The 21,171-nt window shown below is 45.3% G+C and overlaps 1 protein-coding gene across 5 annotated transcripts in view; it reads right to left on the bottom strand.

Annotated features, from left to right (window-relative positions):
• Positions 1–21,171, bottom strand: part of DENND1A (DENN domain containing 1A) — a 1,341,914-nt gene that overhangs the window by 768,383 nt on the left and 552,360 nt on the right. For all 5 annotated transcript variants that reach the window (XM_078641835.1, XM_078641836.1, XM_078641838.1 and 2 more), the window contains exons 6-7: positions 18,438–18,507; positions 4,295–4,375 (exon numbers count right to left, since the gene is read on the bottom strand). In XM_078641835.1, coding sequence (XP_078497961.1) covers positions 4,295–4,375; positions 18,438–18,507 — 151 coding nt within the window. The remainder of the gene's footprint in view (positions 1–4,294; positions 4,376–18,437; positions 18,508–21,171) is intronic.

Raw genomic sequence — 21,171 nt, 5'->3', positions numbered from 1 at the left:
CAGGCTGTGGAGTCAGGTTGCGTGTGTTCAGGCTGTGGAGTCAGGTTGTGTGTGTTCAGTCTGTGGAATCGGGTTGTGTGTGTTCAGGCTGTGGAGTCAGGTTGTGTGTGTTCAGGTTGTGGAGTCAGGTTGTGTGTGTTCAGGCTGTGGAGTCAGGTTGTGTGTGTTCAGGTTGTGGAGTCAGGTTGTGTGTGTTCAGGCGGTGGAGTCAGGTTGTGTGTGTTCAGGCTGTGGAGTCAGGTTGTGTGTGTTCAGGCTGTGGAGTCAGGTTGTGTGTGTTCAGGCTGTGGAGTCAGGTTGTGTGTGTTCAGGTTGTGGAGTCAGGTTGTGTGTGTTCAGGCGGTGGAGTCAGGTTGTGTGTGTTCAGGCTGTGGAGTCAGGTTGTGTGTGTTCAGGCTGTGGAGTCGGGCTGTGTGTGTTCAGTCTGTGGAGTCGGGTTGTGTGGGTTCAGTCTGTGGGTGGGTTTTATAGCGGGCTACGACTGAGAACTGCGGAGTTGAGTCAGAAGACAGTGTAAATGTCTCTCAGTGGCCCTCGGTGGGTCATAAATGGATTCAGAATAAATGCTGAGCACATACAGCCATAGCCAGGTGGGCCAATTGTAAATTTGATCATACGTGGAGGGGGGACAGAGCAGTCCACATACTGACATGGCAATATTTAAAGAGAAGGCAGTGCTTACAGGTGAGCCGGCCAGGTGTGTGTGGGGAGGAGAAGGAGATGCGAAAAGTATGTGCGGGAGAGAGAAGCGCCGAAGAGGAAAGAGATGAGATGAAAGACATGCAGATGGGGGTTTCAAAAATACATGGAGAGAGAAAGGAAGTTAGCGCCCAAGAAGAGACTGCAGAAGGAAGTGGTGAGAAGAGGAGAGAGAACAGGAGTGACTGGCACACTCCGAAGGCCCCTCCCCCTTCCACAGACCTCAGGAATGTTCAATTCACAGTCGGGTTAAGATGTTTAAATTACTTTGCATGGGCTATTGCCCGTTGTATATGCCCAATACTTGTGTTTGTTGCCCCACCTACACATCACCCCTAGAGACGCCACTGCTCATATAGGGAGGGAGAAATTAGGGACTCGATTCAGAAACCTGTCTGCACATCTAAGCGATTCTTAGGAGAAAGAATAGCATTTATGAGTGCAAATTCAATCTCGTGATGTACAGAATGTGCATCCATTAATCGATGAATTCACAAGTAGAATGACACAGGTCTGCTGTACCTTTAGCTGAGAGTAAATCTACAGGCATGGTCGCAAAAATCCATACATTTGTGAACATCGACAGATTATTTCCAACCCAGAAAACTGACAAAGATTTACTCCCGGCAGTGGCATGAGTTCATTTGATTTCAGTGTTTCGAAAGTGAAACGAACACCACCCAAAACAGGTACAAGTGCAAAAGGTACTTTCTACGCAGTGAAAGTGTGGGCAATCCCCAAACTGGGTGAGGTTGTAAAATTATACCAAATAAAGAACAAGCATTGGAAATGCAATAGGTCTCGCAGCATTAGAGTTAGTGCATTTAGAATTGTTTATGGGTTTTTTGTTGTAAATCTTTTGCATTTTTATTTTTTGTAGCCAATGCTAAAGAATTACAAATCAAAAAAGCAATAAACATTTGTAAAAGCTTTAACTAAAAATCCTGTGAGACCTATTGCACTGTGTGAGGGTGAGGTGTTGAGGGTGAGTGGATGCGGTGGTGGATGTAGTGGTGGTGGATGCGGTGGTGGTGGATGCGGTGGTGGATGTGGTGGATGCGGTGGTGGATGTGGTGGTGGATGTGGTGGATGCGGTGGTGGATGTGGTGGTGGATGTGGCGGTGGATGTGGCGGTGGATGTGGCGGTGGATGTGGCGGTGGATGTGGCGGTGGATGTGGCGGTGGATGTCATGGTGGATGCGGTGGATGTGGTGGTGGTGGATGCGGTGGTGGATGTAGTGGTGGTGGATGCGGTGGTGGTGGATGCGGTGGTGGTGGATGCGGTGGTGGTGGATGTGGTGGTGGATGTGGTGGTGGATGTGGTGGTGGATGCGGTGGTGGATGTGGCGGTGGATGTCATGGTGGATGCGGTGGATGTGGTGGTGGATACGGTGGTGGATGTAGTGGTGGTGGATGTAGTGGTGGCGGTGGATGTGGTGGTGGATGTGGTGGATGTGGTGGTGGTGGATGTGGCGGTGGAGGCAAGATTGATTGGTGAAATTAGTACATGCAACCGGAGTAGTTACAGTCCTGTAATGAATGTCTACTGTTGGATTTATAGCTTATTAGTCGGGTCTTGCTATTATGAGCATCGTTCAGCTTTATCTGAAGTCTCATTTGAAGCAACCTCTCCAACCCACTGATGATAGCTTAATTTGCTTTGCAAAGATTTGTAATTGCTCTGTCACTAAGTACATCCTAGAAGAGATGTTGCATCAAAGTAATTACAACACTGACTCGCCAGAGATCAAGTTGTAAAAACCCAAGATGACACAGAACTAAATTCTAAGATGATAGTAAAATCTATTAAGAGTATCCATCCATCCACTCATTCACTATGAATTCTGTTATGGAAGATGTGTAAAATGCTTCAAGTTAAATACACAATTTCTCTCTCATAAGATGGGGAGTAACTCATTTTAGGGACTCTTCGGGATTACATTTTAGGTTAATATAATGTAAGTAGTAAAAAATATACTTTTTATTTTTGCTTGCTTTGTTTTGATTAGTTTTATAAATACTAACAATAAGCCCGTATTTTTTAAGCAATTCAATGCAACAGAAAATGCTCTTAACAGGAACACAGAACGCTGCTATCAAGTGAGTAACCGCTAGATGGCAGAGCGTAGATGAGTAAAGTACAGGGAAGACAGGATGTGTTTAAGTGCCACTCCTCCGACTCCAACAACGAGGTGCGAGACTGCTAGTTTCGGCTTGGACGAGGAGTTGTCCACTAATAGTTAATCAGTCTAACTTCCAAACACTTCCCGGGCAGAGAAAAACACCGCGTACTGTGAAACGGACCACGGGCGGCAACAGGTAATAAGCACCGGCAAAGCAGACACAAGCTGGTGCGATCGTTACATTTTTAAAAATGTTTTTCCTGCAAGCCTAAACCTCTTTAAAAAAACAAGAAGCAGGAAAAGTAAACATGTCACCACCAAAACTTGCCAGACTAATAACACTGGCAGTAAGAACAACAATTCCAAAAATAGAAACGGCACATTTAATTGTGAAAAAATTTGACTTTGTGTTGTTTCTTCCACAGAGGCGGACTTGGAATAGGTGCAGAAACACTTTTCAAATTACTGTAAAACGTACACACGTATATAAAAAGAAGGAAAACAAGAACATCGACAAAAGAACCAAGACGGAGGGAAGAGAGGGGAGGGGGGAGGAGAAATGCGACACGGCGGGAAGGGGCAGGCAGGATGACTCAGGGGAGGGGGCGGAGCGGCATGTGGGTGTGAACAAGCCGGGCCTTTGAAGTGAAGCTAAGCTTCACTTCAAAGGTGTCGGAGGAATGCGGGCGGCTGTGCACGCGCTTTTAAGCTCAATGCACATGCGCATTGAGCTTAAAAGTCACGGGCACTGCAAGGAATCGCCACGATTCCTTGCAAGTTAGATAAAGTGTGGATGAGCCCCTATAGTCTCGCTTGCTCGATGCGCATGCGCATCGACAGGCGAGACCTAAAAATGTATTCCGCTTGGAGTAAAAAGTTAGCGGGCTCCTATGCACTAAATTTATCCACTGGAATATACAAATGCTACATTTGTCATGCATAAATGCTTTTAAAAGTAACACACCTAAGGTAACTTCTTAAAAGCTGTTTGGAATTTTTGCGTGTTGCCACACGTTTAAATGTTTCTCCATGCATTAAAAGACACCATATTTATTTAGAGATTTATAGAGCGCCTGGTGACCCGGAGGCATCACGGCGCATACTGGTGCACATTTTCGCATTTTTTTGCGAATTAGGCCCACCTTCACAGTTATGTGGTTTTAGTCTATAGTCAGTAAAGTGCAGATACTGGAACAGTTAGTTTATCGATTCTTCACTTGATAGGCTGTCATCGGGGAGTTACTTCTTCATTTAGTGGGGTGCAAGCATTGCACAAAGGCAACTTGCCCCGTGGTGCAAATAACATTTTTATGTAAAATGTTTATTTACATTTTTAATCTCTTTGAATGAAAGTTTTCGTATAATATACAGAAATAAAAAAGTTCCTCCTCAGAAGTTAGAATATTTTCTCAAGCACCTATTCTAGAACAGTTTGAGCATTAGCAAAATGTATGTGTAAACCCCTCACTTACCACACCAAGATGGACAGGTGCGCCGGGCTCAGGTATAGCAAGAGTATAGAGTGACTCCAGAAGCTCATTCCACTGACTGTCCTGAAAAAAGAGAAAGAGCACCGTTAAGCAAAGATCAAACACACAAGAAGAGACCTGCTGGGTGAAGTACACCCACTCACACACAGAGGCCGAAACCGTGTGTAAAGAGTGCCAGGAGTAGTGGGGTGAGAGCAATGTTTAATTTGAGCCGGTGGGTGCAAGTGGGGGACACAAATGCCTACTTTTGGGAACCAGAACTTCTTTTTCCTCCTTTATATTACGAAGCACAAGAGAGGGAAAAACAAACCAAGCGTAAATAGGGTTGTAGAGAAAGCCGGCAAAATAAATCGTCCCAATGAGAGAAAGCAGGAACCTGCAAGAGTGAGATTAAGAGGCAGGGAGTGTCTAGTAGAGGATTAAAGAGGCATGAGTTGCATGTAAGACTACCAGCCTTGGCATTCGGCAAGTCTACGTTCAATCGCACAGGACACGGGCTTCCGAGGAGAGCTTTGGGCACTGGCACTCTTTATTTTACAAGTTAAGCACTGGGTGAGAGTCACACATAAAATCTAACAGGGACACAAACTTAGGGCCTGATTACGAGTTTGGTGGTCCTGGAGCGGACCGCCACAACAGCGTCCGGCTTCAGGACCTCCAAACTCAACTGCCGTCCGCCCGCCAGATTACGAGTAATCTCGTAGTCAGGTGGGGCGGAAGTCCATGCCGTGCAGAAAAGGGGGTGACTGCACACAGGGGGGCAACAACATGTGCCCCCCCTGCAGGCATCCCATGGCCCTGAAGTACTGTAGCGGTTTGCTCAACGCCGTGAGAACTGTGACAGTGCGGACACTCGCAATATGCTTGGGAGTGCCACAGCAGCACCACAAATCATATTGAGGCCTCAAGACCACCACGCCAATGTCAAAGATGGCAGATTCCTGGCGGTTGCAGCGGTCCCAAATGGTCCGACCGCCGTAGTCTTAATACAGCAATCAGACCACTGTTGTGGCGGTCCCTGACCGCACCTCCATCATGGGTTCGGCAGTCCAATGAACCGCAAAACTCATAATCAGGCCCTTAGACTGAAAACTGATCAGATATGCACAAATCGAATTGCCAATCTGCACACCAAATGACGTCACCCATCAAAGCTAATTACAGTATGCAGAAATGGCTGATAATACAGTACAGACCTGGTACTTTAACCCCATGGCTGCGGCGGTAATTCCGCCGCAGCGCTAGGGGATAGGGGGGCGCGCGGCACCGCCATGCTCGTGACAGAACCACTCCGTCACGAGCCACAGGCGCACAATGCTTGTGACAGAGTGGTTCCGTCACGGCCCCGTCCGCTCAATAGAACGCACAGCGCAGACGTGAAATCGCTGCCGCGCAGGCATGGCGGCCGGGCCGTGACGGAACCACTCCGTCATTAGCACAGCGCGTCCGTGGCTGGTGACGGAGTGTTTCCGTCACCAGCACACAAAGGGTTAAGGTAGTTAAACAACTTGGTTTATTAATGGGGTGTAGACATCTTGAATAATTCACAGCAAACATACTGGCTGTTTTTAGGCGCTTTAAGGATAAGGCAATATCTTTCGTAAAAAAAGATATTTGGCAAAATATTTAAAAAATAGATGCACAGAAATGTGGCTTGTTTATGGCACGCACACAGCTCGATTACATTACAGTATGCTCGAATCCACATGAATTCGTAAATAAATACATATATGTGTGAAGTCGTGGGTAATTTATGTAGCAACAGATCTAAGTTTGTTCGTCATAAGTACAAAGTCTGCAAATCGTTTTAAAGCACACCCCTGTTGAATTTATGATATGCATAAGTCTGGGTCAACTGAGGTCGAACAGGAATCCTGGCTTAACCATGGGATGCACACAAGAAGGCAACTTTTTGTCTAGACACTAAGAAATAATGAATTTGGTAATAGGTACTTGTGAGATAGTCCCTTTCTATTGGTGATAAAGGACACATGTAAGTGGTCGGGTAGAGAGGGCAAGGTTATTAATGAAAATGTGTTAAGTGGAGAAGGTGGAATGTATAAGAAGTCCATCACAGAAACAGTATAAAAGCGTGAAACTATCCTTCACATTAAAGTCTAAAGAAAAATCCGAAACAAAATTCAAAACCTTGGGCCAGACACCTGAGTGTAACAGGAGGTACAGATAAAGGAAATTCTTGGAGACAAACTACAGTCAATGGTGGTGCCGGGACAGTGCTTACTTTGTAAAAATAAAATAAACAAATTACGAAATAAACACAGAATGGGGCAAACATTTTTCTAGGGATCCGGCCGCTGACAATGCCAAATGTCGAGGCTGCTGAATTCCAAGGCTGGCTCTTCTTGAGTCCACCTTACCCCCTTTTTCATCCACCAGCGTACACTTCCTATCTCTCTATCTCACTCTTGGAGATTTTTTTCATCTCTTCTTTCTCCCCTTGCCACTGTTTTTAGGTCTCGGCTAGCGTAGGCTGCGCAATGTAACACAATGTGGTAGTGTCAAAACTCTGGAATTCACTACCCATCAGCCTTCGGCTCATTGACGTCGAGTCTCAATTCAGGGGCAAATTAAAAACCTTTCTATTCTCAGGTCAATAAATTTCTCTCCCCTGAGCTGCATTCCTCAGCGCCGGGACACCCCCGTTGGGGGTAGCTGTGCGCTTAATAAATGTCTGAATAAATATAAATAAATGATAAGCAGTATGTACCAACTGAAGTGTGCAATGTGTCAATGAATTCTTCACAAAAGTAATACCAAATGTATTGCTATCACCATAACCGTGTGGTGCTTTTGTGGTGCCCTTCACCTCAGTGTCTCAAAAAAATAATAATAAACAAGCATTTGCAATGCAATAGGTCTCGTATTTGCGAGATTTTGAGAGCTACTGGCATTCTAAATGACAATGCCTTCAATTTATGTGTTTTGACAACCTGCAAGCGGTGCATAAAACACGCCCTTTCTACCTGTAGTCCTTGTTGACTTAACCCCTTCCCCTTCTTTCTGTGCTGTACCTGCTCTGTGTGTGAGGGAAGCTTGCACTGCTGCTGCCTGTGCTGTACCTGCTCTGTGTGGGAGGGAAGCTTGCACTGCTGCCGCCTGTGCTGTACCTGCTCTGTGTGTGAGGGAAGCTTGCACTGCTGCCGCCTGTGCTGTACCTGCTCTGTGTGTGAGGGAAGCTTGCACTGCTGCTGCCTGTGCTGTCCCTGCTCTGTGTGTGAGGAAGCTTGCACTGCTGCCGCCTGTGCTGTACCTGTTCCGTGTGTGAGGGAAGCTTGCACTGCTGCCGCCTGTGCTGTACTTGCTCTGAGTGTGAGGGAAGCTTGCACTGCTGCCGCCTGTGCTCTACCTGCTCTGTGTGTGAGGGAAGCTTGCAATGCTGCTGCCTGTGCTGCACTGCTGCCGCCTGTGCTGTACCTGCTCTGTGTGTGAGGGAAGCTTGCACTGCTGCCGCCTGTGCTGTACCTGTTCTGTGTGTGAGGGAAGCTTGCACTGCTGCCGCCTGTGCTGTACCTGCTCTGTGTGTGAGGGAAGCTTGCACTGCTGCCACCTGTGCTGTACCTACTCTGTGTGTGAGGGAAGCTTGCACTGCTGCTGTCCCTGCTCTGTGTGTGAGGAAGCTTGCACTGCTGCCGCCTGTTCTGTACCTGCTCCGTGTGTGAGGGAAGCTTGCACTGTAGCTGCCTGTGCTGTACCTGCTCTGTGTGTGAGGGAAGCTTGCACTGTTGCTGCCTGTGCTGTACCTGCTCTGTGTGTGAGGGAAGCTTGCACTGTTGCTGCCTGTGCTGTACCTGCTCTGTGTGTGAGGGAAGCTTGCACTGTTGCTGCCTGTGCTGTACCTGCTCTGTGTGTGAGGGAAGCTTGCACTGCTGCCGCCTGTGCTGTACCTGCTCTGTGTGTGAGGGAAGCTTGCACTGCTGCCGCCTGTGCTGTACCTACTCTGTGTGTGAGGGAAGCTTGCACTGCTGCTGTCCCTGCTCTGTGTGTGAGGAAGCTTGCACTGCTGCCGCCTGTTCTGTACCTGCTCCGTGTGTGAGGGAAGCTTGCACTGTTGCTGCCTGTGCTGTACCTGCTCTGTGTGTGAGGGAAGCTTGCACTGTTGCTGCCTGTGCTGTACCTGCTCTGTGTGTGAGGGAAGCTTGCACTGTTGCTGCCTGTGCTGTACCTGCTCTGTGTGTGAGGGAAGCTTGCACTGCTCCTCCCTGTGGGGACACAAGAGGTGCGGGGAGGGAGTGCTTGTGGGGGGGGGGGTCCGGTGAGTTGATTGAAGGAATGATGAATTTGTGACACCATGCAAATGACGTTAGCTATTCCGGCTCCTCTGACTGTCATTGTGTGTCCTGCTGATGTAGTGATTGTGCTGACGGCAGAATGTTTGCGTTGGTTAAGGCTGGGTATAGCTGAACACTATGTTCTGGGTCAGTTTTGAATGAATTTATCGATCTTCCTTCTTTTATGAATGACGTGGTAGCACGAGCTGTTTAAAAATTCGAGGGTGACAGTGACGGCTTAGGAACGTGCATATCAACAGATTAATAAAGTTTATTTAAATAAAGAAGCACATTGAACATTTTAAGACGAATGCAAACGTCTGGGATGCAGTCTCACAGTCAGAGGCGAAGGTAGGAGGCAGCGGGAAAAAGAAGTCCAGGTCTGTCTGAGAACAGGATATATTACACGGGCCTGACCACGGGCAATGAATTAGAACAAAAGTCAGTTTTCTACCAGGGGTGCCCAGGAAGAGAGGGATAGAAAAGGAGATGAGGGATTCAGGGAAGAGGGGAAAAGCGAACGAGGAAGTAAAATGGAGCAAGGAAGAGGAGAGCAAAAAAAGAGAAGAGAGATCAAGGGACGCATAATGTTGACTAACAGAGCGACAGCGAAAATGAGAATCATAAAGGGGGCGTCAATTTAAAGCAATTAAGCCAAGAAGACTAACTTTGAGCAAGAAAGACGAACAGAAAAAGGCGCGAGAGACAGAAAGGTAACTGTTTAGTGAGAAAAGCATTAAAAGAGAACTCCTGTGGCCACGTTTGATTAGAGGATAACTCGTAATTTAATTAAAAGTGCCGTGCAATTGATAAATAGGGTATGTTCTCGGCCCTAATGTCCAATCATAGTATTCTGTAAATCTTTACAGGTTTTACATGTTGCTACCGATTGCCAATTAAAGATCAGAGTGCTCTGGGGATGGATGAAAGCATGTGTGATTCACTGTGCTTCCGTTGTATCGCAGCTGGTAGCCCATGTAGGCAAATCATTTAGCTGCATTCACAAATGCTTTTATGCTGGACCTGTTGGCTTTACCAAGACTGGTAAAAAGTAGCAAATACGTTTGTTTTATGTATAGACAGCATAAAGGAGGTAACGAACTGAATGAAACAGACAGTGTGATGACAATGTACTTTTCTGGCCTGGGGGAAGCTGGCTGGGGAGGGGGAGGAGAAATGCAAGGAAGTTAGGGGAGGAGAAGCCGAGAAGCCGCAGAGCACACGCTGGGCGAAGCCCTTTGATGTGCTGTGCGGCCGCGATGCGCGCTCTGTGCTGGGGGAGGGCCATTAGGAACAGGAACAGATGGCCATGAAAGTGTATGGGCCAAATGCGCGTGCCTGTACGTGCACTCGAAGAAAACGCCACGGAAAAAAGTGGTGGTTTGACTATCCGATGGAGCACATGAATTCTCCCCCATTTCCCATTGCTTCGCAATGGAAAAGGACGAGACCTAAAAATTGAGATCTAGACTTACATGATTTATCTTGCTCGATTCTCATGGAACTGAAAAAAGAACCAACAAGGGATCTGTCTAGCGACTTAATTACTGGCAAACTCAAGAAATGCTCCAAAACTCATAAAGACATGTCCTTCAGGACTTACCACAGAACTTCTATACAACTACTGAGTGCCGCAACTCTTCAGGAATACTCTCTTTCTTTCACTCCCAAAACCGGAGCCTATATCGGAGAACCCTGTGGGTGTCAATACCAAACAAACAGGCATCAGAACTCCGCTCAAAAAACGCTCGAGAAATACGTACAAACAAAAATGCTTGCTCTGTTGTAGAGCTTACCGGGACTTCCTCGTGCTTCCAACCAACTCCGTTTGACCAGCCTTCTTGGAATACGACTCTATGATTCCTAACTGTGGTATGGAACTGATAACCAGTCCCGGTCTGAGAACACTGAAAACGGACTACTGATCACTGTCCTATCCGTGGCCGCCATCTTTGAATGGTGGACTCTAACAATACTCCGGACTACTCCACAACTCTGCAACTAGTGCACTGTACTAATGCTTACTGATAGATGTGAAGAGGACAAAAATGATAAATCCAAAGCCACACTTTAAGCCAAAGCTAATGATTCCTAAAAAAACAAGACTAATCCCTGCATGACTAGGGTCGTAAAAACAATAGGGAAATTGAAAAAACTTTATTGCTCATCAAAATGAACACAAACCTCAAAAACCACTGTATAGACCCTATGTGAAAATGTACAAGTGAATGTGGGTGTTTGAAAATGTGAAAGAACTCGGAATTACTTGGTGAGGTTACAGTTTCTGTTACACATTTCGCTGTATTTACAATATATACATAGATACTGAGTCAACAATACACAGAGCATTGAGCGAATTTACAAAAAACATGATAAATCAAACTTGTCATTTAAACCTTTTGGTTCTTGGGTACCCAGTTTTTTTATCCAAAAAGCTTCTCTCTGGAGGAGGGATCTAGTGTGATCCACACCTTCAGGGAGAACTACCTGTTCTAACACTGAGAACTGTAGTTGAGAGATACTGTGCCTCTCTTGAATCCAATGGGAAGCCAAATTACTCTTGAGATTTTTGTTCCTTATTGTGCTCTTGTGTTCTGAAATGCGCACTTTTAGTTTCCTTTCTGTTTTACCTACATAAATTTTCCCGCAGGGGCATTTTATGTAGTAGATCAGGCTCATGGAATTGCAGTCTGAGTTATGATGTAATGTGATTTCTTTGCCTGACTGCGGATGGTGCAGTTTATTTCCGATAATTACATTACTGCAATGGACACAATTAGCACATTTTTTCATGCCTTTGTTCACTGTGGTTTCTTTCCTGTGCGTGGGAAATTTTAGGATTTCTTTGCTGTTCTTCGACCTGGTGTAAGCAAACAAGGGTTTGACGCGAAATAAACCTTGGAAATCCAATTCATGTTCCAGAAGTACCCAATGGCGATTAATTATGTTCTTAATTTTTTGGGTGCTTGTGTTAAATTTAGAAACAAATACATGTCTTTCTTGTCTGACCTTCGGTTTCTGAATTAACAAATTTTTCCGTTCCATGGCGTGGATTCTTTTGTTTGCCTGCTCAATTATATTGGTGGGATATCCCCTCTCCTCATATTTTTGCGCCTGAATTCTAAATTTAACACAAGCACCCAAAAAATTAAGAACATAATTAATCGCCATTGGGTACTTCTGGAACATGAATTGGATTTCCAAGGTTTATTTCGCGTCAAACCCTTGTTTGCTTACACCAGGTCGAAGAACATCAAAGAAATCCTAAAATTTCCCACGCACAGGAAAGAAACCACAGTGAACAAAGGCATGAAAAAATGTGCTAATTGTGTCCATTGCAGTAATGTAATTATCGGAAATAAACTGCACCATCCGCAGTCAGGCAAAGAAATCACATTACATCATAACTCAGACTGCAATTCCATGAGCCTGATCTACTACATAAAATGCCCCTGCGGGAAAATTTATGTAGGTAAAACAGAAAGGAAACTAAAAGTGCGCATTTCAGAACACAAGAGCACAATAAGGAACAAAAATCTCAAGAGTAATTTGGCTCCCCATTGGATTCAAGAGAGGCACAGTATCTCTCAACTACAGTTCTCATTGTTAGAACAGGTAGTTCTCCCTGAAGGTGTGGATCACACTAGATCCCTCCTCCAGAGAGAAGCTTTTTGGATAAAAAAACTGGGTACCCAAGAACCAAAAGGTTTAAATGACAAGTTTGATTTATCATGTTTTTTGTAAATTCGCTCAATGCTCTGTGTATTGTTGACTCAGTATCTATGTATATATTGTAAATACAGCGAAATGTGTAACAGAAACTGTAACCTCACCAAGTAATTCCGAGTTCTTTCACATTTTCAAACACCCACATTCACTTGTACATTTTCACATAGGGTCTATACAGTGGTTTTTGAGGTTTGTGTTCATTTTGATGAGCAATAAAGTTTTTTCAATTTCCCTATTGTTTTTACGACCCTAGTCATGCAGGGATTAGTCTTGTTTTTTTAGGAATCATTAGCTTTGGCTTAAAGTGTGGCTTTGGATTTATCATTTTTGTCCTCTTCACGTCTATCAGTAAGCATTAGTACAGCGCACTAGTTGCAGAGTTGTGGAGTAGTCCGGAGTATTGTTAGAGTCCACCATTCAAAGATGGCGGCCACGGATAGGACAGTGATCAGTAGTCCGTTTTCAGTGTTCTCAGACCGGGACTGGTTATCAGTTCCATACCACAGTTAGGAATCATAGAGTCGTATTCCAAGAAGGCTGGTCAAACGGAGTTGGTTGGAAGCACGAGGAAGTCCCGGTAAGCTCTACAACAGAGCAAGCATTTTTGTTTGTACGTATTTCTCGAGCGTTTTTTGAGCGGAGTTCTGATGCCTGTTTGTTTGGTATTGACACCCACAGGGTTCTCAGATATAGGCTCCGGTTTTGGGAGTGAAAGAAAGAGAGTATTCCTGAAGAGTTGCGGCACTCAGTAGTTGTATAGAAGTTCTGTGGTAAGTCCTGAAGGACATGTCTTTATGAGTTTTGGAGCATTTCTTGAGTTTGCCAGTAATTAAGTCGCTAGACAGATCCCTTGTTGGTTCTTTTTTCAGTTCCATGAGAATCGAGCAAGATAAATCATGTAAGTCTAGATCTCAATTTTTTATTATTATTTTTTTGAGACACTGAGGTGAAGGGCACCACAAAAGCACCACACGGTTATGGTGATAGCAATACATTTGGTATTACTTTTGTGAAGAATTCATTGACACATTGCACACTTCAGTTGGTACATACTGCTTATCATTGTGTTACATTGTTCTTTTAGATGGCATTTGCTCCTGATGAAGGGTCCGGTGTGACCCGAAATGCATAGAGCATCTTCAAGAAAACACAGATGAATTGTTTATTTGAAAAACATTACATGTGTAAATGAAATTCACATTTTTAAATGTTTTATAATCATGTATTATGATTTGCTAATATAAGTCTTCGTGAAAGAGAAAAAACATTTATGGTGTCGGAAATAAATGTTTAAATGTAATTCAAATACTGTTTTTTTGAACATATATACAGTTGCATATATTTTTGGGGAAAATTCCCATTGAAATTGTGCGCAGGGGTTGGGATCTATGGTCTCGAGGTAGGGAGGTTTAGTTAGAGACACGGTTAAGGACAAACGTGTCACTCCTGCAGCACGCCAGATTAAACGGATTAATTTAAGAAAATTGAGTTAAAAAGAGAATAGAAACTTGGAAAAGGGAGTGCATCTCTACATTTTATAAAATTACCGTAAATAAACTCTCACACTGCTTGTGGTTCAGTGCCTGGGCTGCTAACGGAGTATCGAGGATATCAGCCCCAGCCGGACATTCTCCACTGGACCATAGTGTGCCATTCTTGAACCACGTAATCTCACTATTGCATTTATATAGCGCTTACTACCCCTGACGAGGCGTCAAAGCCACTGTTACCTTGTGAAAAATATTTTCAGTGACTTTCACAGGTGTTGTGATCAGGGTTCACTATGTTGTGTACACGGTTTAATGCACCGCACACATGCTGCATTATGTTACGATACATCGAACCCTGATCCCCAGATTCCAGCGTCAGTCGCCCTGAGGTGTGGCGCCGCGGCCAGGGCGACTGACGCTGGAATCTGGGGATCAGGGTTCGATCCCCGGCTCCGGCGGCAGGTTAGCCCAGCACCATGCGACTCTGGGCAATAGCTTGCTTAATCTTCCCGACGGCCCCCAGCGCCTAGAGACCCTAACGGGTGATTGTGCGCTATACAAATGTGGTTTATTATTATTATCCTTTTTGTAAAGTGCACCATTTGCCAATAAAGTTTGGGGTCAGGGTTGCAGCGGTTATCTTAGAGAAAATGCAAGTTTTATCCCAGACAGTGGAAGAAAAGGGCCTGTCTTTTGTACTCTCTTTCTTCAGCATGGGGGTTCTCAATGTCAACCAGTTTATAATGTCAGTGACACAAGGGCTGCCAGAGAAGGGAGGGTTCCAGCTTCGTAGTCCTTTATATTACAGTGGGGATATCCTTGTAAAAATGCAAAACTGATGGCAGCAAGAAGTGAGATGTAGTACAGGTGGAACAAGAAGTGGGATGCAGTAAAGGTGGAGCGGATGTGGTACAAAGAAGTGGGATGCAGTAAAGGTGAGCTGATGTGGTACTAATGAATGGAAGCAAGAAGTGGGATGCAGTAAAGGTGGAGCTGATGTGGTACTAATGGAAGCAAGAAGTGGGATGCAGTATAGGGGGAGCTGATGTGGTACTAATGGAAGCAAGAAGTGGGATGCAGTATAGGGGGAGCTGATGTGGTACTAATGGAAGCAAGAAGTGGGATGCAGCAAAGGTGGAGCGGATGTGGTACCAAGAAGTGGGATGCAGTAAAGGTGGAGCTGATGTGGTACTAATGGAAGCAAGAAGTGGGATGCAGCAAAGGTGGAGCGGATGTGGTACCAAGAAGTGGGATGCAGTAAAGGTGGACCTGATTTGCTACCAAAGGAAGTAAGAAATGGGATGCAGTAAAGGCAGAGCTGATTTGGTACCAAAGGAAGCAAGAAGTGGGATGCAGTAAACGTGGAGCTCATGTGGTACCAATGGAAGCAAGAAGTGGGATGCAGCAAAGGTGGAGCGGATGTGGTACCAAGAAGTGGGATGCAGTAAAGGTGGACCTGATTTGCTACCAAAGGAAGTAAGAAATGGGATGCAGTAAAGGTGAAGCTGGTTTGGTACCAAAGGAAGCAAGAAGTGGGATGCAGTAAACGTGGAGCTCATGTGGTACCAATGGAAGCAAGAAGTGGGATGCAGTAAAGGTGGAGCTGATGTGGTACTCTTTCCACTGATCAGCAATCATGCCTGCTGCCTCCTGCAAGATGGGTACATTTATTGAGACCCCTGACCTCGGCGATACTTTCAACATGTCATATATTGCTGTTGCTTTGTCCGGCCCAGGAAACAGACCCCTGATTTAGTAGACTTGTAGACTATTGTGATGGTTGATACACTTGACCGCTGTTTCTAGGGAACAGCTGAGAAAGAGGTTGTGGCTGATGAGATGGCAGTAGTGTATAGTTGCAGTTTGGTTTGATAATTTAGAAAGTTTGGATAGTTTTCAAGGAAAAGGAAAGATGTTGGAGCAAAGGGGGTGTTGACGATGTTGCACAAGTGTGAGTAGAAGAAGAGAGAGAGATTTCATAAGAAATTATGGAAGTATCACATCATAATTTGAAACTGCTTTGAGGAATTTTAGGATGCAGACTGATGCAAAAACAACAATTGATGGACAGAATGCAGAACAATGTCATACATTCACCCCAGTACAGAGATCTGGGCCTAAATCCATCGTTTTTTGCACTCCACACCACCCCAGGTCAGAGATGGCTATATGCAAATCAGCCTTGACCCTGTGCCTCATGGGAACAGTTCAGCCCAAACTGCCAAGCCATGTCTTTCCTAGACCGGAATCAAGCATCCAAGGACCGGTCATCGATGGAGGCAATATTGCACTGAGATAAGTTATATCAGGGAATGCTGGAGGCCATCCGCTTGGTAGGAGGGAGGCCACATTCGTATCATAGCACGTATAAGACCTTCAACAAGTGTGCAGTATTTTCCCAGGTCATGAGATTGGGTCAAATCTGGCTTGATGGAAGGGGAGAATCTGTAGGTGGTACTTGCAGTTTTGTGAGATGAGTGGTCTTTGCAGAGTATATACTCAATGGGTTTGAACTTTTGGTGCTGACATGTGCATCTCACTGCAAAGACATCGGTGTTAGGAAGGAACCTTGACGTCTAGCACTGTCCGTGATGCAGAATCCAGTGCTGTTACGGCAGCCTCAAACACTTCACAATGAAGAGGAATTCGTAGTTTCACCCTCTTTCTCTGGGGGATCTGGGCTCCCCAAAGGGAGCAGATCAATGTAATGAGACATCTTTCTCTGTTTATGTTCCACTTGATGAATCAAGAGAATCTCTATGTTGAGGGGCATAGCTTGGTGGATTGTAGAGTGTACAATGGTACCGCTCTCTCTACCGCTCTCTCTTCCGCTGGTGCCTCAGTGTTGCTATCACAGTGAATAGGGTCTCAGGTAAATCACTTATCAAGCTTCCTTCGCCTTTCCCCATGGTCTATTGTGCATGTGGTAACTCACTCTCAGCTCAGACAGGACTGATAACCTCTGGTAGCACCTGGCACCAGATGTAGCCACCAGCCAGCTTTGTTATTGCCACAAATTCCTGTCAGCAGACCTCAATACTGACCGGCTTAGGCCAGACTTGGATTCCACTGCTCAGTACTGCTACGAACTGCTGCTTTCTGGACTTCTTCCTTCTTTTCTCCCACTTCGTGCCCTCCTGAGAATCAACTCTTCTCTTCCTTCCCTATCTTTGAGTTTTCCTTTACTTTATTTATCTGCAGCCTTGAGACCCTCACAGGTGAGAAGCTACGCTTTATTAATCCTGATTGAATTGACTGATTGATCTGCATAACCCCAGTTTCATTTCTAGTTAGCTATTGTTCATCTGGTCCTCTCATCTTTTATGACAATTGGCGCACTGCTCTAGAATCACTTTGTTCCTTCTCTTTCCCTCTTCTTGTTCCTGGAGACTTCAAACCTCACCTGTTTTCCTCCCATAACAACACTCAATTACTTTCCATTCTAGACTCCTACCCACTCATCCAACTTCAATCTGAACATCATGCTCCTTTCTTGAACGTTTGTGTTCTTCTCCGTCTTTTCTCCTTCCTCTGCTCTCCCTCTCCTGTCTAATGACCTCTCTCTTCAATACTTTGCCTTTCTGTTTCCATTTCTTTGCCCACCGTTGCCCCAGCCTCATAGCACTCAGCCTTCCTGCCTCCACGAGCTTTGTTCTGCAAATCCTTCATCGTTGTCTGTCTTGCTAAGTCTTTCTTTATCATCGTTCACTCCCTTCCCAGACTTCAAACTCATTTCCTTTCTCAAATGGTCCCGGTCTGATGCAACAAATTATAGAATAGGCCAAAACTGGGCTCAAAGTGCAACCATATTACACAAACTTCTCTAAGCGGCTGTAGGTGACTTCTTCACTGCAAGAAAAGAACTTAGTGGTTCGACTGCGATTTGTATTTGTATGCAATGAAATCTAACAAATAAGCCATGTGTGATGGAGCAGGAGTGAACGTAAATTTAATGACTGGGAATTACAAGACTAGTCAAAGTTCAGAACTAAGTTCTTTGGGGTGCCCTCAATCGTTTTGTCGCTGAAATATCTCCACAGAAGTGTGGAAGGAAGGTTGATTTAATCTCTAGAGGTTTCAGTTCAAACTGAGCACAGATAAAATGAATCTGGGGGCCTGGACCCACCATGCACTTGGGTCCAACACCTAGTCTGACCAAGGACTGAAGTAATTCTGCTGAGCACCCAGTGTGCCCCAGCCTGTGCGCCCCTTTCCTGAATGATAACGTTCAGCCAGTTTTACAGCTCAGGTGAAATGGAACCAGGACTAGAAGATTCAAGCCCCTGATCGACCATCCATCTCCTGTGGGAAAAAGAAGACACAAACTCTAAAATGTTCCTCCTGCGGTATTTGTGTCAAGCAGGACAGACTCACAGTGTTGCCGTGATTCATACTCAGAAAAGAGCTTGATATAGTTTTGCTTCTTTTTTCAAACACCAAAACAACTGGAATGGGCAAAAAATAGAAAGGGGAGAAGAATAAAGCACAAGCAAAGACCACAACAGATAATTCAACGTAGTGAGGGAATGCGCAACACTGCTCCAGATTACAGATTTCCATATTGTCTGAGTTTTGTTTTTGCACAAACTGAGAACATGCCGTAGGGTGGTCGGGTACCTGTGCTTTCGCAGTGTAATCCGCCAAGACGTTGAGCAACTTGTAGAACACCTCAAACCACGGTAGATAGCTGCAAGGAGAAAGCATCAACAATTAAAAAAGGCCACATTTACCAAAAACAATGTGTGCATGTGAGGATCAATTACACATCAGAGATCCGATTCACAATTGTTTTAGGGCACCAAGGTGTATTAAATAGCACAGAATGGCATGTGAGTGTACAACTCCCATTCCAGGCACATCAAAAGAAGTGTCTTCGAATGAATTAAAGACAATAAATAACATATGAGCGAGAGAAAGTATTTTTATCCAGACGTAAAAAGAACAGCATTAAAGTGATATGCAAACGGCCAGAAGATGGACAAACATCCCAAGGTTTATGATTTTTTTCAAATGTGGACAGATCTATCACTTATTAGCAGCCTGAAACATTTCCAGGGCCGAAAGAACTACAAATCACCAAGGGAAACAACACACTCCCTACAGCCCACAAGATATACTGCCTTTACTGATGTCATTAACACCTATTAACAGGCAAAGTGTTGGGGTAGAATATGAACTCATTTTAGGAATAAATCCTGAGAGCTTTTCATGGAGGGTGGGTGCACCTGCTCACTCGACGTTTATTAATTACAGAGACAAAAACTCATTAGTTCTAAACCAATTACTGAAATCATGCTGTAAAGAGTATAATTCCACAATAATACAGCGAGGAACAATTCCAGCTACAACCACAACCGTGATTTGCAGATTCCTTCATTCTTACTCCTCCGCGAACTTCTGCCTGTCCACACTCAGGCCTCAACTACACTCGTGGGAGAAATCCTGAAGCAATGAGAGGTAATGAGGTAATGAGGCATGAGAGACAACGAGGCATAGGAGACAACGAGGCACGAGAGACACTGAAGTATTGGAGACAATGAGGCATGAGAGACAGTGAGGCATGAGAGACAGTGAGGCATGAGAGACAGTGAGGCATGAGAGACAGTGAGGCATGAGAGACAGTGAGGCATGAGAGACAGTGAGGCATGAGAGACAGTGAGGCATGAGAGACAGTGAGGCATGAGAGAGAATGAGGCATGAGAGACAGTGAGGCATGAGAGAGAATGAGGCATGAGAGACAGTGAGGCATGAGAGACAGTGAGGCATGAGAGACAGTGAGGCATGAGAGACAGTGAGGCATGAGAGAGAGAATGAGGCATGAGAGACAGTGAGGCATGAGAGACAATGAGGCATGAGAGACAGTGAGGCATGAGAGAGAATGAGGCATGAGAGACAGTGAGGCATGAGAGACAGTGAGGCATGAGAGACAGTGAGGCATGAGAGACAGTGAGGCATGAGAGACAGTGAGGCATGAGAGAGAGAATGAGGCATGAGAGACAGTGAGGCATGAGAGAGAATGAGGCATGAGAGAGAATGAGGCATGAGAGACAGTGAGGCATGAGAGACAGTGAGGCATGAGAGACAGTGAGGCATGAGAGACAGTGAGGCATGAGAGAGAGAATGAGGCATGAGAGACAGTGAGGCATGAGAGACAGTGAGGCATGAGAGACAGTGAGGCATGAGAGACAGTGAGGCATGAGAGAGAATGAGGCATGAGAGAGAATGAGGCATGAGAGACAGTGAGGCATGAGAGACAGTGAGGCATGAGAGACAGTGAGGCATGGGAGACAGTGAGGCATGAGAGACAGAGAGGCATGAGAGACAGTGAGGCATGAGAGAGAGAATGAGGCATGAGAGACAGTGAGGCATGAGAGACAGTGAGGCATGAGAGAGAATGAGGCATGAGAGACAGTGAGGCATGAGAGAGAATGAGGCATGAGAGAGAATGAGGCATGAGAGACAGTGAGGCATGAGAGAGAATGAGGCATGAGAGAGAATGAGACATGAGAGACAGTGAAGTATTGGAGACAATGAGGCATGAGAGACAGTGAGGCATGAGCGAGAGTGAGGCATGAGAGACAGTGGGGCATGAGCGAGAGTGAGGCATGAGAGACAGTGAGGCATGAGAGAGAATGAGATATGAGAGAGAATGAGGCATGAGAGAGAATGAGGCATGAGAGAGAATGAGGCATGAGAGAGAATGAGGCATGAGAGAGAATGAGGCATGAGAGAGAATGAGGCATGAGAGAGAATGAGGCATGGGAGACAACAAGCAATGTAGATACTGCCAAACACGACAATAAACACCGTGCACTGTTAAAAAAAATAGACAATGAGTCATAAGCTATGGGAGGCAACTAGGTGTGAGCTATGGCAGACATAAGGCATGAGAGACAAAGCATGAGGCATGTAGACAATGAGGCATAAGACATGGGAGACAATGACTCATGAGAGACAATGAGGAATGAGGCATGAGAAACAATGAGGTGTGAGAGACAATAAAGCATGAGCTATGAGAGACGAGCTAAGAGGTATAAGATACAATGAGGTAAAAAGCATGAGAGACAATGAGTCATGAGAGACAATGAGGCATGAGAGACAATGAGGCATGAGAGACAATGAGGCATGAGAGACAATGAGGCATGAGAGTCAATGAGGCAAGGGCATAAGAGACAATGAGGTATGAGGAATGAGAGACAATGAGGCATGAGAGACAATGAGGCATGAGAGAGAATGAGGCAAGGGCATAAGAGACAATGAGGTATGAGAGACAATGATGAAAGAGGTATAAGAGACAATGTGGTATAAAGCATGAGAGAATGAGGCATGAGAGAGAATGAGGCATGAGAGA

This window comes from Lissotriton helveticus, chromosome 5_1 (genome assembly GCF_964261635.1).
Source record: "Lissotriton helveticus chromosome 5_1, aLisHel1.1, whole genome shotgun sequence".
Lineage (NCBI taxonomy): Eukaryota > Metazoa > Chordata > Amphibia > Caudata > Salamandridae > Lissotriton > Lissotriton helveticus.
This window is presented reverse-complemented; position numbering and strand designations above follow the sequence as displayed.